At 45.6% G+C, this 13,642-nt stretch overlaps 1 protein-coding gene across 1 annotated transcript; it reads left to right on the plus strand.

Moving 5' to 3' along the window:
- The first annotated feature begins 696 nt into the window (after positions 1-696).
- Positions 697-11,415, plus strand: LOC134403944 (C-type lectin lectoxin-Thr1-like). The gene is made up of 5 exons (XM_063134488.1): positions 697-754; positions 2,133-2,227; positions 5,365-5,505; positions 8,540-8,654; positions 11,348-11,415. The coding sequence occupies exons 1-5, from the start codon at positions 697-699 to the stop codon at positions 11,413-11,415; spliced, it is 477 nt and encodes a 158-aa protein (XP_062990558.1).
- Positions 11,416-13,642: the final 2,227 nt, after the last annotated feature.

The following is a 13,642-nucleotide window of genomic DNA, read 5'->3' on the forward strand; positions in this document are numbered from 1 at the left end:
AAGGAAGGAAGAAAGAAAGAAAGAAAGAAAGAAAGAAAGAAAGAAAGAAAGAAAGAAAGAATAACCCAAGACCTTTGTGGTTAAACTGATGATATGGGGCGTGGGGACATTCTGCAGATGCTCCTAGGAACCTTCCTTGGTAGCCATTATTCCATGGAGCTGCAGGGCCATGGCATGGAAAATAGGGTGGTCAATTCTAGAAGCACCCCATGGTGATGTCTGACCTGGCTGGAATTGCCAGATACCATCCCTGATGCCGTTATGTACCTGCAGAGAGCAAAGTCATCTCTCTGGCTCCCTTTCAGACCCTCTTCCAGCACACTCACTTGCCTCCTTTGTCATTGCCTCAGGCTCAACTAGCACATTCCTCGGGAGGGGGCAACCACCTCCCGTTCACACATGCAGGGTGGGCGACACTAAACCTGAACCACAGGCTTTACCCACGCTAGCAGTCTCCTTTCACAGCCACAGAGTTTCCTTCATGGGAGAAAATGCAGTAGCTGGAACTCTCTGCTCCGTTCTGTTCGTCTAGTCAAGGTCCCAACACTGCTTAGATTTGGCAAGCTCGGTCCCAGCTTGGCTTTGGCAACCCCATCGCTGAGGGGAGGGCATTCCAAGGCCTGCCTCCGCCTGCCTCCCTCTGCCCCCTCTCCTCCGCTGCTCTCTCTTGCTCTCCACAGGAAGAGAAGAAACAAGATGGGGTTTTCCGCCTACTTCAGCCTTGCCTTCCTGATCGTTGGCCTCGTCCCAAGAGGTGAGTGCCCATAGGGTCCCTCAGAGCTCCACTGCCTCAGCTCAGGTGGGGCTTGCACAGAACATTCCGGAACAATTCCCACACAGGGGTATGAATGCAGGGGCATCCTTCCTGGTTTTTCTGGGGAGCTCCCACCAGAAAGGACCTGTCATCTCCCTCTCAGATAATGAAGTTATATGTGGGTGAGCTGCTGTGGAGGAACCCGAAAGGGCGGGTTCCCTTGGTTCGCTGAGTGGCGGTCAAAGACTCTCAAGACACAATTTCTCTCATCTTGGAAAAGTTTTATTATGAGCAGCCTGCAGTGCTGCAAGGTGGCAAACCCTAGAGCAGCCTTCCTCAACCTGGGGCGCTCCAGATGTGTTGGACTACAACTTCCAGAATGCCCCACTCTGGGAGTTGTAGTCCAACACATCTGGAGCGCCCCAGGTTGAGGAAGGCTGCCCTAGAGGATCTGAAGGACTGCCCACTAGTTGCAGGCAACGCTAAGATACTGATAGGGTAACATCCTCAGAAGCAACAACAGAACTTCCTCATATTATAAACCAATCACAATACAGTTTTGCAACACAGTAACAAATGATAGACAAGGCATTTATGCATGTGCAGAGTGTAAATAATTCTAAGACTAGAAAAACAATACGTAGATGGGTACTGCAATCCTGGAACCTCTGTTCCTTTGTGGTTACTACTTGCTGGGAGGCTCACACTCTGACTAATGTGTCAACACTTCTTGTTGGTTGAGCAAGTGTTGCTCAATATATTTTCAGCTACAGTTTGGGTCAAATTGCTATAGAACTTAATTTCTAATAGAAAGGGCTTACGTCCAAACAGGGTGGGCACAGACAAAACAGCCCATTCACACATTTCCTCGACAGCTACCTTCTTCTCCAGGCGAAGGAGCCATTCAAAAAAGTCATCTGTGGACAAAAGCGTGACACTGCAAGTGGTTCTTGGCTCATGGACAACTTCCTGGAGGAGAAGGCTACCAGTCACTACTAGTCCTGATGGCTATCTGCTGCCACCAGTATCAGAGGCATCTATGCCAGCTGCTGGGGGAGTCGAGCAGAGTGTGTGGGCTATGGCACTCATGTCCTACCTGTGGGCTTCCTCTTGGGGGATCTGGTTGGCCCCTGTGTGGGAGCAGAATCCTGGACTGGAGAGGCCTTTGGCCTGATCCAGCAGGGCTTTCTTTGTGATATTGTTCAGGGGACTCCTGACAACAGGACCATTCTTTGCCCATTCCCCAGCTGCAAATTCCCCTCCCCTCCATCCAGCTGCTGCACAAATTCAGAGAGTCATTCAGTGTGCACCCCATCCCCCCACCGTTGCAAGCCCAGGCCGGCCTCTGACTGGACTTTCCCTCTGACCCCCTGCTCAGGTGCCGAAGCCAGCTGCTGCCCCATGGAATGGCTGCCCTACCAGGGCTATTGCTACAAGCTCTTCCATGAAAAAGTGAGCTGGTCTGATGCAGAGGTGAGTGCTGCTCTGTGGCTCCTCTGGGCACCCCTCTCCCAAAGCACGGGAGATTTCTCCGTGTAATCAGTCTTAAAACGGTGTGTGTCCTGCTCCTTTTATGAAGGGCAGCCCTGCATTTGAAGTGCTGCCAGAGGACCCTCTTCTCTTTTGCGCTCTGCCCTGTCCAAGTCCAGTTTAAAGATAAAGAGCCATGAAAACTGTTGATCAAGAGCAGGGCCTTCTCTGCTGTGGCACCCCGACTGCGGAATGTGTTCCCTAAAGAGGTTTGCCTGGCACCTACGCTATACTCTTTCAGACGCCTTTTTATTGTCTCAGCATTTTCTCAGCATTTTAACAGTCTATCAAATTAATTTTAACTTTTTCGTTTGTATTTTAAATCGGTATTAATTTCTGAATTGCTGCTTGATTTTTTCCTGGCTGCGTTTTTATATTGTATTTTATATTATGCTTTTATACTGTTTGTTTTATATTTTGAATGGTTTCTACGGTTTTAATTTTTGTAAACCGCCCAGAGACCTTCAGCTATTGCTGTAAAAAAATGCAATAAATATTATTATTATTAAACTTTATTGCATATTAGCCGCATGGGCCATTTGCAAACAGATGAGACAATAACTTACCCTCCGCGAGCTTGCCACTAGCCAGCAAAAGTGCTACAAAAAAGAGAGTTAATAGGATAACAATCATCCAGGTTATAATTACGATGTTAACCAACATATAATATTGTTTATTAGAGTTAGGGTTAAATAAATCATCAATTGTTTGCACCTGGGCAGCAGGCTAAACAAGCAGCCTTTCACAGTATAACGAGATGTACTGTATTTCTATTTAATTTTATTTATTTATTTATTTATTGCCTTTCTATACCGCCCAATAGCCGGGGCTCTCTGGGCGGTTCACAAAAATTAAAACCATTCAAAGTATAAAACAACAGTATAAAACCATAATATAACATGCAATATAAAAGCTCAACCTGATAAAAACAGCAGTAATGCAAAATTACAAATTTAGAACACTGAGTTAAAATTTATTTATAGACTGTTAAAATGCTGGGAGAATAAAAAGGTCTTCACCTGGCGTCTAAAAGCATATAATGTAGGTGCCAAATGAACCTCCTTAGGGAGCTCATTCCACAGCCGGGGTGCCACAGCAGAGAAGGCCCTCTTCCTGGTAGCCACCTGCCTCACTTCCTTTGGCAGGGGCTCGCGGAGAAGGACCCCTGAGGATGACCTTAGGCAGGTACATATGGGAGGAGGCGTTCCTTCAGATAGCCTGGCCCCAAGCCGTTTAGGGCTTTAAATGTTAATACCAGCACTTTGAATCGGGCCGGACCTGGACTGGCAGCCAATGAAGCTGGGAAAGGACTGGGGTGATGCGGTCTCGTAGGCCAGTCCCTGTTAGTAACCGTGCTGCCCTGTTTTGTACCAGCTGAAGTTTCCGGACCATTTTCAAAGGCAGTCCCATGTATAACGCATTGCAGTAATTCTAACAAGAAGTTATCAGAACATGGATAACTGTATCTAGGCTCTCTACGTCCAGGGCGTGGTTGGTATATCAGCCTAAGCTGATAAAAGCTGATAAAGCTGATAACGTAGATTACTAAATTTGCACTTATACACATAGACCAGCATATGCAAAATTGCACACATCACTGTCCTCTTTTGATGTCTTATTTTGAGATTCATACTTGGCCAATCTATCTGTGAAGCAGGTTGAGCGTGGTCCAAGGGCAAGCTAGAACCAGTTGGAGGCAGCAGAGGGCCATCTCCAGATAGCCAGTTTACAGTCAGGTAGCTTGATAAACCTGGGCTTTGTAGGACCTGGGATACTCAAGGACTTTCTGGACTGGAGTGGATTTAACAGTGTCTAAAGCTTGGGTGTCACTAGTCTCCACTAGTGACACCCAGGTGACGTTCGACTGGGGAATTCGCAGGGGTGTTGCTTTGGCCTGGAACTTTGTACTGTGGCACCCAGATATAAAATGTACAAAGCCCACATACAAAGACAGGAAGGAAAATACAAAGACAAACGAGGAGTAATTCGTAGATGCAGAAATGTGAGTTTGCACAGATGGGCACCTGGTATAGTGCCCATTTCGACAGGTGAGTCATTCACCTGTTCGACCAAATTATTATTATTATTATTATTATTATTATTATTATTATTATTATATTTATTTGTATCCCACCTTTTGCCCAATGCTGGGCCTCAAGGCGGCCTTACAAAGTTTAAAATATACATGGGGGGGGGGGAGAGAAACAAAACCATAAACATTTAAAATACACAACAAAATTATAAGACATTAACATAGATGGAGGGCCAGACTATTCTCCAAAGGCCTGCTAGAACAAAAAAGTTTTAGCCTGCTTCCGAAAGCCCACCAAGGAGGGAGCCAGCCTAGCTTCCCCGGGAAGAGAGTTCCAGAGCACCGGAGCAGCCACCGAGAAGGCCCTCTCCCATGTTCCCACCAAGCGTGCCTGTGAAGATGGTGGGACTGAAAGAAGGGCTTCTCCAGAAGATCTCAAAGCACAGGCAGGCTCATAAGGGAGAATACGTTCTTTCAAATAACCTGGACCTGAGCCACATAGAGCTTTACAGGTCATAACCAGCACTTTGAATTGTGCCCGGAAACAGACTGGAAGCCAGTGGAGCTGTTTCAACAGGGGAGTTGTCTGCTTCCTGTAACCAGCCTTGGTCAACAATCTGGCTGCAGCTCTTTGAACCAGCTGGAGTTTCCGAACACTCTTCAAAGGCAGCCCCACGTAGAGCGTGTTACAGTAATCCAATCAGGACGTAACTAAGGCATGTGTCACCATGGCCAGGTCCGACGTCTCTAGGAACGGGCGCAGCTGGTGCACGAGCTTTAACTGTGCAAATGGCACGGCTGCTGGCACCATTTATGATTGTCCAAAGATGGGCATGTAAAATGGAAGCAGCTGGCAAGACTTAGCAGGAGTAAAAACATCTGACTGGGTTTGGCTTTGCTAAATTCTAAGCTGTGGCTTAAGTGGAGGAATAGCTTTCGTTATTTCTGATGAAGACTGTTGAAACAGGCCCTCTACCAGATGCAGCACGTCTGTGTCTTCCGTCCCTCCTGGGTAAAAATGCCTTTTCTTTCCATCGCCCCCTCTCAGTTAGCCTGCCGGTACAACATGCGTGGCTCCCACCTGGCCTCCATCCATAGTGATGCAGAGTCAGCTGAGCTGGCCAAGTACATTGTCAAGTATCGCAAAGATGGCGGTAATGTCTGGACTGGACTACGTGCCCCCTTGAAGGTGGGTATCTGTGCTGGTTCCTTTGCTGCTTTTTAAACTTTTACCGTTTCTGACGTGCTTTTTCGGCAGTTTAATCCATAGCCGAGTCAGGGTATATATACTGTGTATAAAAAAGATGATTGTATTTATTTATTTAAAAGATTTATCTCTTGCCTTCTGGCAAATGTTTCGAAGGCGTATAACAATAAGAATGCAACATTCAATAACTAACATGAATTTAAAACAACGAAACCTTCCAGTTGCAGAACAGCAGTAAAAACATTTAATTCTGCAGCTGTTGATAATGAATGAAATCTTTATTGCTAAAAGTTATAAGCCATCACAATTCGACATAATAAAAACAAGTAAAAAGATAAGCTAAAATAAGTAAGTTAAATAGGTTAAAATGGATAATATAAAATTAAATTAAAATAATGAACACAATTGGAATATAAAGATAAAAATCATATTTACATACATTAAGAACCCGTGAGTGGGGAACTAGATCAGTACATATATCAGAACAAAATCTCTTGAAATCAATAAAACAACTTGATTGTATTTATTTATTTAAAAGATTTATCTCTTGTCATCCAGCAAACATTTCCAAGGTGACTAACAATAAGAATGTAAAAAACCATTTAATTTCGCAGCTGTTGAATTTCAGAAGCCAGAGATCTGTCATTTGATCTCCAGATGTAGGGATGTTGTTTCAATACCACATGCAGCTCATAACCTCTCCCAACAACTAAAAAAGCTGGAATAAATTATGCAAAGTAACAAATTAGTTACCTGTGAACATAGTTTGTGGAGAAAAATCAAATCTAATGAAAGGTTTGACTTAGCTAACTGTCTTAGAATCATAGAATCATAGAATAGCAGAGTAGGAAGGGGCCTACAAGGCCATCGAGTCCAACCCCCTACTCAATGCAGGAATCTACCCTAAAGCATCCCTGACAGATGGCTGTCCAGCTGCCTCTTGAAGGCCTCTAGTGTGGCGCAAACCTTTCCACCACAGCAGAACAGAGTGGATGATTCGCCATTGAAAAGCAAGGCATCACAGCGCTCACAAAACTTGACGTGGTTGCTGGCATCAAACCTGTCAATAGTGGTTGCAGGAGGCACAGTTTGCCTCCTACGCCTGGGCTGGTTTGAGTTAAAGACCGATCCAAGGTCAGCCAGAGCTTCACAGTCTTCAAAAGGCTGACAGGTCACTTGTAGAAGCAGGCTTGGCAAGGTGAGTGTGGCAGCATTCAGGCAGGGGCTGGAGGGGTAGAATTAGCACAGCAGGTAGATTCGCGGTTCACCTGCTGGATACTTAGGGTGACCAACTGTCAGGATTTCCCCGGATTTGTCCTGTTTTTTGTTCTTTCCATGGTGTCAGGGGGGATTTTCTATAATTTTCAATAATGCCCTGGAATGACACACCTTCCTCTTTAAGGCTGCCATTAGCATGGCAGGAGGGAATGACATGCTTTCTTGAGGCACATCATTCCCCCACCCCGAGCTCCAATTGAGGTCTTAAAGGGGAAAGTGGGTCATTCGTGGACATTATAGAAAAGGCCCCAATTGGAGTGGATGGTGGTGGTGCAGAATGAAATCCTTTCCCCCCTTCCACTCCAATCGGGTTCTTTAAGGTGGCGGGGGAATAACGTACTTTCTGCAGGACTCAGAAAGCTGCTTCCCCACACACATACTAGGTGTCCTCTTTTTTGGGTTCCCAAATATGGTCACGCTATGGATACTGTTCCCAGTAACCATGTGACCTGTAGGCATGTGAGTAATGTGTGGAATGTATAAATGTTCTTTTGTTAAATGTAGCAGCTAGATACTTCCTCTAAGTGTCTCTTAATCCCTTCATGATTTGTTTAAAGGCCACGTATTATTGGCATATCATGGTTCTTTGGCCTTCTTCCAGTGCTTATAAAGATGTTTACAAAGGTGTTCTTATTCCATTTTGCCCTAATTTACAATGGATTATGTTTATTTAATTATACGTGACTTTTTAAATTAAAAATAAAACTTTATAGTACATTATTGAGAGCCTAATTCTTAAAAAAAGAAAAGAAAAAGAAGAAGCTTTGTAGACATAAAAAAACTGCCAAGTTTGAATTACAGTGAAAACCGTTGTCATTTGTGGAATTTGGACCTCAAGGGGTTTCCAGTGAAGCAGGTTTTGTGAGAATTGGTCAATGGGAAGGCAGTCAGAAAGAGATGCCCAACTAACACCTGACTTTGAATAATAGATAGATAGATAGATAGATAGATAGATAGATAGATATAGATATTACAGAATATAAAACTACAGGTTGGGGATTGGTGTAATGGTTGCTGATGTCACAAAGGCAATGATCATTTCCTAAAGCAGGAGAAACACACAGTATTCTCCAGTGCAGTTCTGGGGGGCAGTTTTCATAGAATCATAGAATAGCAGAGTTGGAAGGGGCCTACAAGGCCATCGAGTCCAACCCTCTGCTCAATGCAGGAACCCACCCTAAAGCATCCCTGACAGATGGCTGTCCAGCTGCCTCTTGAAGGCCTCTAGTGTGGGACAGCCCACCACCTCCCTTGCAGATGATTGCTGGTTTTCCAAACACAGTGTATGATCTTCCTTTCTTTCTTAGCTGCTCTTTGGTGCCTCTCACATCCATGCAGGGAATGTGGTTCATGGGCAAAAGATGGAAAGACCTCAAGGTGTGTGAGATGTTTATAAATCCAATGGTCAAATCCACACATGGGCAAACCAATCCTCTGGTTCATTTTGAGCCCTCCAAGGTCAGAGCACTCCAACATTTCCTATGCCCTGCCAGGCTCCTAAGTCCTGGCCAATCATCCCAGCCACCCACCCCATTTACATTTCCCTCCCTTTGTGAGCATTTGGGGCGGTTCTTGGGCTGGTCTAAATACCCCTCCCGCCTTTGGGAGCATGGTGATAGTAAACCCTTCTGCCATGGCCGCCCCCACTGCCATTCCATGAGCCTTGATTTGGCGTATGGACCACTAAGCGCCAAGCTCTCGTCATGGGTTAACCAAAACGGCTTTGCTGTCAATACAGGATAGAGTGTGGAGGTGGAGTGATCAATCTTCAGCCAGCTATAAGGCCTGGAATGATGGAGAACCGAACAATCTGAGGAATGAGGAGAACTGTGTTGAACTTTGGTCTCCCTCAGGTGAGCTCCTGTGTCATAGAATCAGAGCACAGTTTTATTTATTTATTTATTTATTTGTTTATTACATTTCTATACCGCCCAATAGCTGGAGCTCTCTGGGCGGTTCACAAAAATTAAAACCATTCAAAGTATAAAACAACAGTATAAAACCATAATATAAAATACAATATAAAAGCTCAACCAGATAAAAACAGCAGCAATGCAAAATTACAAATTTGAAACACCATGTTAAAATGTATTTATAGATTGTTAAAATGTTGGGAGAATAAAAAGGTTTGAATCCTAACAGCAGTGGTTTGCATTTCCTGTAGACCTGGCGAACCAATAGTCTCACAGAACACTCTGTCATTGTCATGACCTGGAGGGGATCTACACTAGTGTATGAAACATTGTTTTTACAGGCATTGAACGTTTTGTTTTTGAACGATTTAAAACGTAGCAATTTTTAAAACGTTTTCTTACTTTTCTCTTTCCCTGGGAATGCATTCCTTTTGGCCACACTAGGAAAAGAAATCAGTTTGTTCTTTTTCCCTGTCTGCCGATTTCCCCTCCCACTTCCTCTTCTCTCTGAGAACCCCTCACTTACAAACGATCCTGCAGCCCCCCAAAAGTGAAACTGGAAGTGTCTGCAAAAAAGAGGCTTGAAAGAAAAAAATGGCTCCAACTTTGGGTGTGGAAATTACATAAACATGCCCCCCCCTCGGAATGCAATTGGCTAATTAAGGACTATAGGAAACCCATTTAATACGATGAAATCAGCCACATCATACCAAATAGAACAACTTATTTCAGAGAAGTTCAAAATAAAAAACGGAGAACAGGCAACAATAAAACGTCACAAACTGAATGCCATGTGGCGAAATACTACCAAACGCACACTTAAAAACGGTAAGACACGTTCTAACTTGACTAGTGTAGATCCCCTCTAGGCCTGTTCCCATTAGGCTTGGGGAAGGAGTTTCAGGTGATCAATCAGAATTAGGTGATCAGCCAGAAACATTCCAGCCTATACGGGGCGTGGAGGAGGTGACTCTCATGGGCTCTTCGCCAGCTGGGAGCAAACTTTCTCCAGACCTTATCTCTGAAAGTGTAAACAAAACACAGTCCGTGGGAAGTCAGTATTCTTCCAAGGGGGAGAGCACTGAAAGGCTAGCTGATCCTAGAGTACGCCGCAGACTCAAACAGGTGGAGCGAAAGGAAGATGAGAGAAGACCGGCCTGGCTGGCTTCTCGCAAAGTCTTCTTCAGAACCAGCCTCCCTGAAGTTAAAGCATTCTGGGAAAAGGGTTCCCGTTCTTCTTGAAAGGACAATTGTCTCGCTTAGTTTGCCTAGTTTTGCCTAGAGGAAAGTTCTAGAGGTTGGACTCTCTTCAGGTGGGAAGAGATGTTTATTGCCTGAATAAAGCTTTGTGGATTACATGGCGGACCTCTGTATTGTCTCCCAGTAAGGCAGGAGGTTTTGGGAAGCACAACAGTCATCTCCATATCGGCATATCTAGTAGAGATGCAGGGCTGGCCCTACCATTGGGCAGAGTGAGGCATACACTTCAGGCAACAGATGCTGGAAAGTGGCCACATGGTGTTGGAGGAGAGAGCTGTGGGCCCCCTGGCCTGCCTTGTCCCTCATAAGCAAGCCTGCTGCCTTCAGATGTGGTGGAGGAGGATGACATCCCATTTCCAGTGTTGAAGTGTTTAATTTTTGTGAACCGCCCAGAGAGCTTCGGCTATTGGGCGGTATAAAAATGTAATAAATAAATAAATAAAAATAAAGAAATATTCAATTACTAATGCAGTTGGTTTTTGTACATTGAATCAGAAGGGCTGAGGATCTATGTTGGGGTCAGTATTTTTTAGCGCATTCAAAAATTACCTGGAGTTAGTGATGCAAAGTGAGGTAGTCTCATTTGTTGATAACACCAAATTATTTAGAGTGGCCAAAACAAAAGGGATTGCAAAGAGTTCCAAAATGATCTCTCCAAATGGGAGAATGGGCATAAAATGGCAAATGGGGTGTAAGCAAGTGTAAAGTGATGGATGCTGGGGCCAAAAATCCTAACTGTGTGTACTCTGATGAGATTTGAGGTAGCAATGACTGACCAAGAAACAGATGTTGGGGTTGTGGTGGACAGCTCAATAAAAATCACAAGCCAGTGTGGCCTGAAAAAGGCAAATTCCAGCAGCTCTCTATTTTTATGAACTGGAGATGCATAGCTGCACATTATCAAAGTAAAGGAAAACAGATCCTCCACAAATGCAAACAGGTGGAATTTTGCAATTAAGAAAGACACACACACTGCATTGATGCCTGAAAGACTGTCAGATAATTTTGGGGACAATAGAAGCTCTGATTGGGCACAGTAATTGCGCAGTTTCAGGCTGCCGTACTATTGTATTTGCCCCAAAATAAAAACATAGAATAGATAGACAGACAGACAGACAGACACACACACACACACATTGCAGGTGGAAGGAGAACGTAGGGGCTGGGGTGGGAGATTTCGCTGGCACAGTAGCGATACAGGTGAAAAGGTACATGAGCTGAAATAGCGCAACGACACACAGAGATGAAAGTGCCCAGCGCTTGACTCACTAAGGAAATGGAGGGGGAAACCGCAGAAACTGTGTGTGAGGGGGAAGTAGGTGTGATGTAGCTCAGAATAGAACATCAGCTGCTGATTCTGTTTTGATTTCTAGGGTATATGCTCTGGAACGATGAGAGCTGCAAATCGGAGCGTGCGTTTCTCTGCAAGTACAAACTCTAGGACAGGCAACTGCTTCACCTGTTCAGCATCTGAGGAGGGGCCACGAAGATGACAGACCCAACAGGCAAGGAGGTCTCTGCACAAGGAGAGGATGCCTTCCTGCCAAGAACCCCGATCTACACCCTTGTGTTTTAACGTACTCTCTGTGTGGCTGTGGGTTAGTTTGTTTATGGCCTTATCTACACCAAGCAGGATATTGCTGTATGAAAGCGGTATATAAAAGGCAGGAGCCACACCAAGCAGCATATAGGCATATGAAATTGGTCTATGGTCTGTGTCAATGGGTCCCAACAGTTGTCAGTGCACTTCAATAGCACTATAAAGCAGTCGTGTAGCTCCTGCCTCTTATATATCGCTGTCCTCCCAGAGTGCAGGACACGGAATAACGGGCTCAAGTTAAAGGAAGCCAGATTCCGGCTGGACATCAGGAAAAACTTCCTGACTGTTAGAGCAGTACGGCAATGGAATCAGTTACCCAGGGAGGTTGTGGTCTCTCCCACCCTAGAGGCCTCCAAGAGGCAGCTGGACAACCCTCTGTCAGGGATGCTTTAGGGTGGATTCCTGCATTGAGCAAGGGGTTGGACTGGATGGCCTTGTAGGCCCCTTCCAACTCTGCTATTCTATGATTGTATGATTTATACCACTTTCATACTGCAATATCCTGCTTGGTGTAGATGAGGCCATTGTCTCTTGACTGTAGATTAACGTTACCACCAATTAAATGCTGCCCTCATTTCTTTGTTAATTGAATAAAATTAAATCAGATTCTATTATTAGCCTCTTTATGGTCCAAATTACAGCCCACACATATGGGACAACCTCTGTTCATTCTATAGGATGATGGAGCCAGTTTATTAGGGTATTAGACCTGGCTGAAGCCCCTTGAACACAGTCCGACAGTGATGACGGGGATTGTGAGGCTGTGCAGGCTCCTGAGAGTGAGGGACCAGTGTCAGCAGACTGCCAGAGCTCAGAAGCAATGGAGCTAATTGCCAGCACCTGGTGCCAGGTTGTTAGGAGTTAAAAGGTTCTGAGCAGCCCAGGGAAGATGCTGGAAGCAGCGTGTAACGCCCAGCGCTCGGCCCATTCGGCTCTCCATGTGTTTGGACTCCCTGGTGAACCTAGACCCCTTGGACTGCAACCCCAACTCTGCCTGCCTCTAAAGCCCTACTTGGGGACTGGGTTATTCAACTCTGCTGGCGCCCCGAGCAACTAAGGAATTCCAGCTGCAGTTTTCCTGGCTTGGCTTCCACGTTCGATGAGGACCGTTGTCAATCTCCACTCTCTGGGCTCATCTACACCAAGCAGGATGTTCCACCATGACAGTGGTATGAAAGCATTATATAAAAGGCAGGAACCACACCAAGCAACATATAGCAGTATGGAAGCATTTTATGGTATGTGTCATGGGCCCCAACAGTTGTCAGTGCACCAATACCATTATAAAGGAGGAGATTATGCACAGGAGCCCCCAGGGAAAAGGGATGTTGCAACTGGCATTTGGGGAGAGAATCTCAAGAAGGGGGTAGGCGTTTGGTCTCATGGCACTGCTGCGTTCAAGGATCTGGGGTGTTGCCAGGTGGAGTCTTAACCTCCCCAGTCACTGAGGGCATCATCCATTCATGCCCCAAATGCTGGGTGCCCATGCCAGAGTCCACGCCTAGTACGAGGTTTTCTCCTTGCAAACATATGGCAAGGTGTTGGAGCAAGGGCACCATGACCATTTGGAGGATGGACAAGACTGGATGTTAGCAGCCAGACCATATATGGAGACAGCAAGGTGGGAGGCTTGAGGATTTGATGTAGTCAAAGTCCAGGGGGTGCCTTGATGGTAACACATTTGCACCACCACACCACATTCCCCCGAAACCCACGGTTTCACCCCTGCAGGGCTGCGCTGGATAATCCCCACGCCAAGGAATTACTGGACCGCTTCAAGTCTATTTCCCCAGTACTTTCCAAAAGAGGGCAAAATGCTTCACAGAGTCAGCATTTCAGAAATCTTTCTGCATGTCCTAAGTTGGGTGTTTGTGTTTCTTCAGGCCTTTGAAGTTCCCCTCCTGGCTTGTGTCCCCCTCTCCAGTGAAGCACTATGAGTTGGGGTCCCCAGGGCATTTGCAGAGTGGGAAGTCTGGCCTAAGCCACTGGCATTGAGACCCCAGCCCCCACATCCTTTGGACTTGTTAAGTCCCAAGGCAGAAGACCCCAGGGTAAATGGATCTTGGGT

The sequence above is a fragment of the Elgaria multicarinata genome, chromosome 9 (assembly GCF_023053635.1).
Source record: "Elgaria multicarinata webbii isolate HBS135686 ecotype San Diego chromosome 9, rElgMul1.1.pri, whole genome shotgun sequence".
NCBI classification, from domain to species: domain Eukaryota; kingdom Metazoa; phylum Chordata; class Lepidosauria; order Squamata; family Anguidae; genus Elgaria; species Elgaria multicarinata.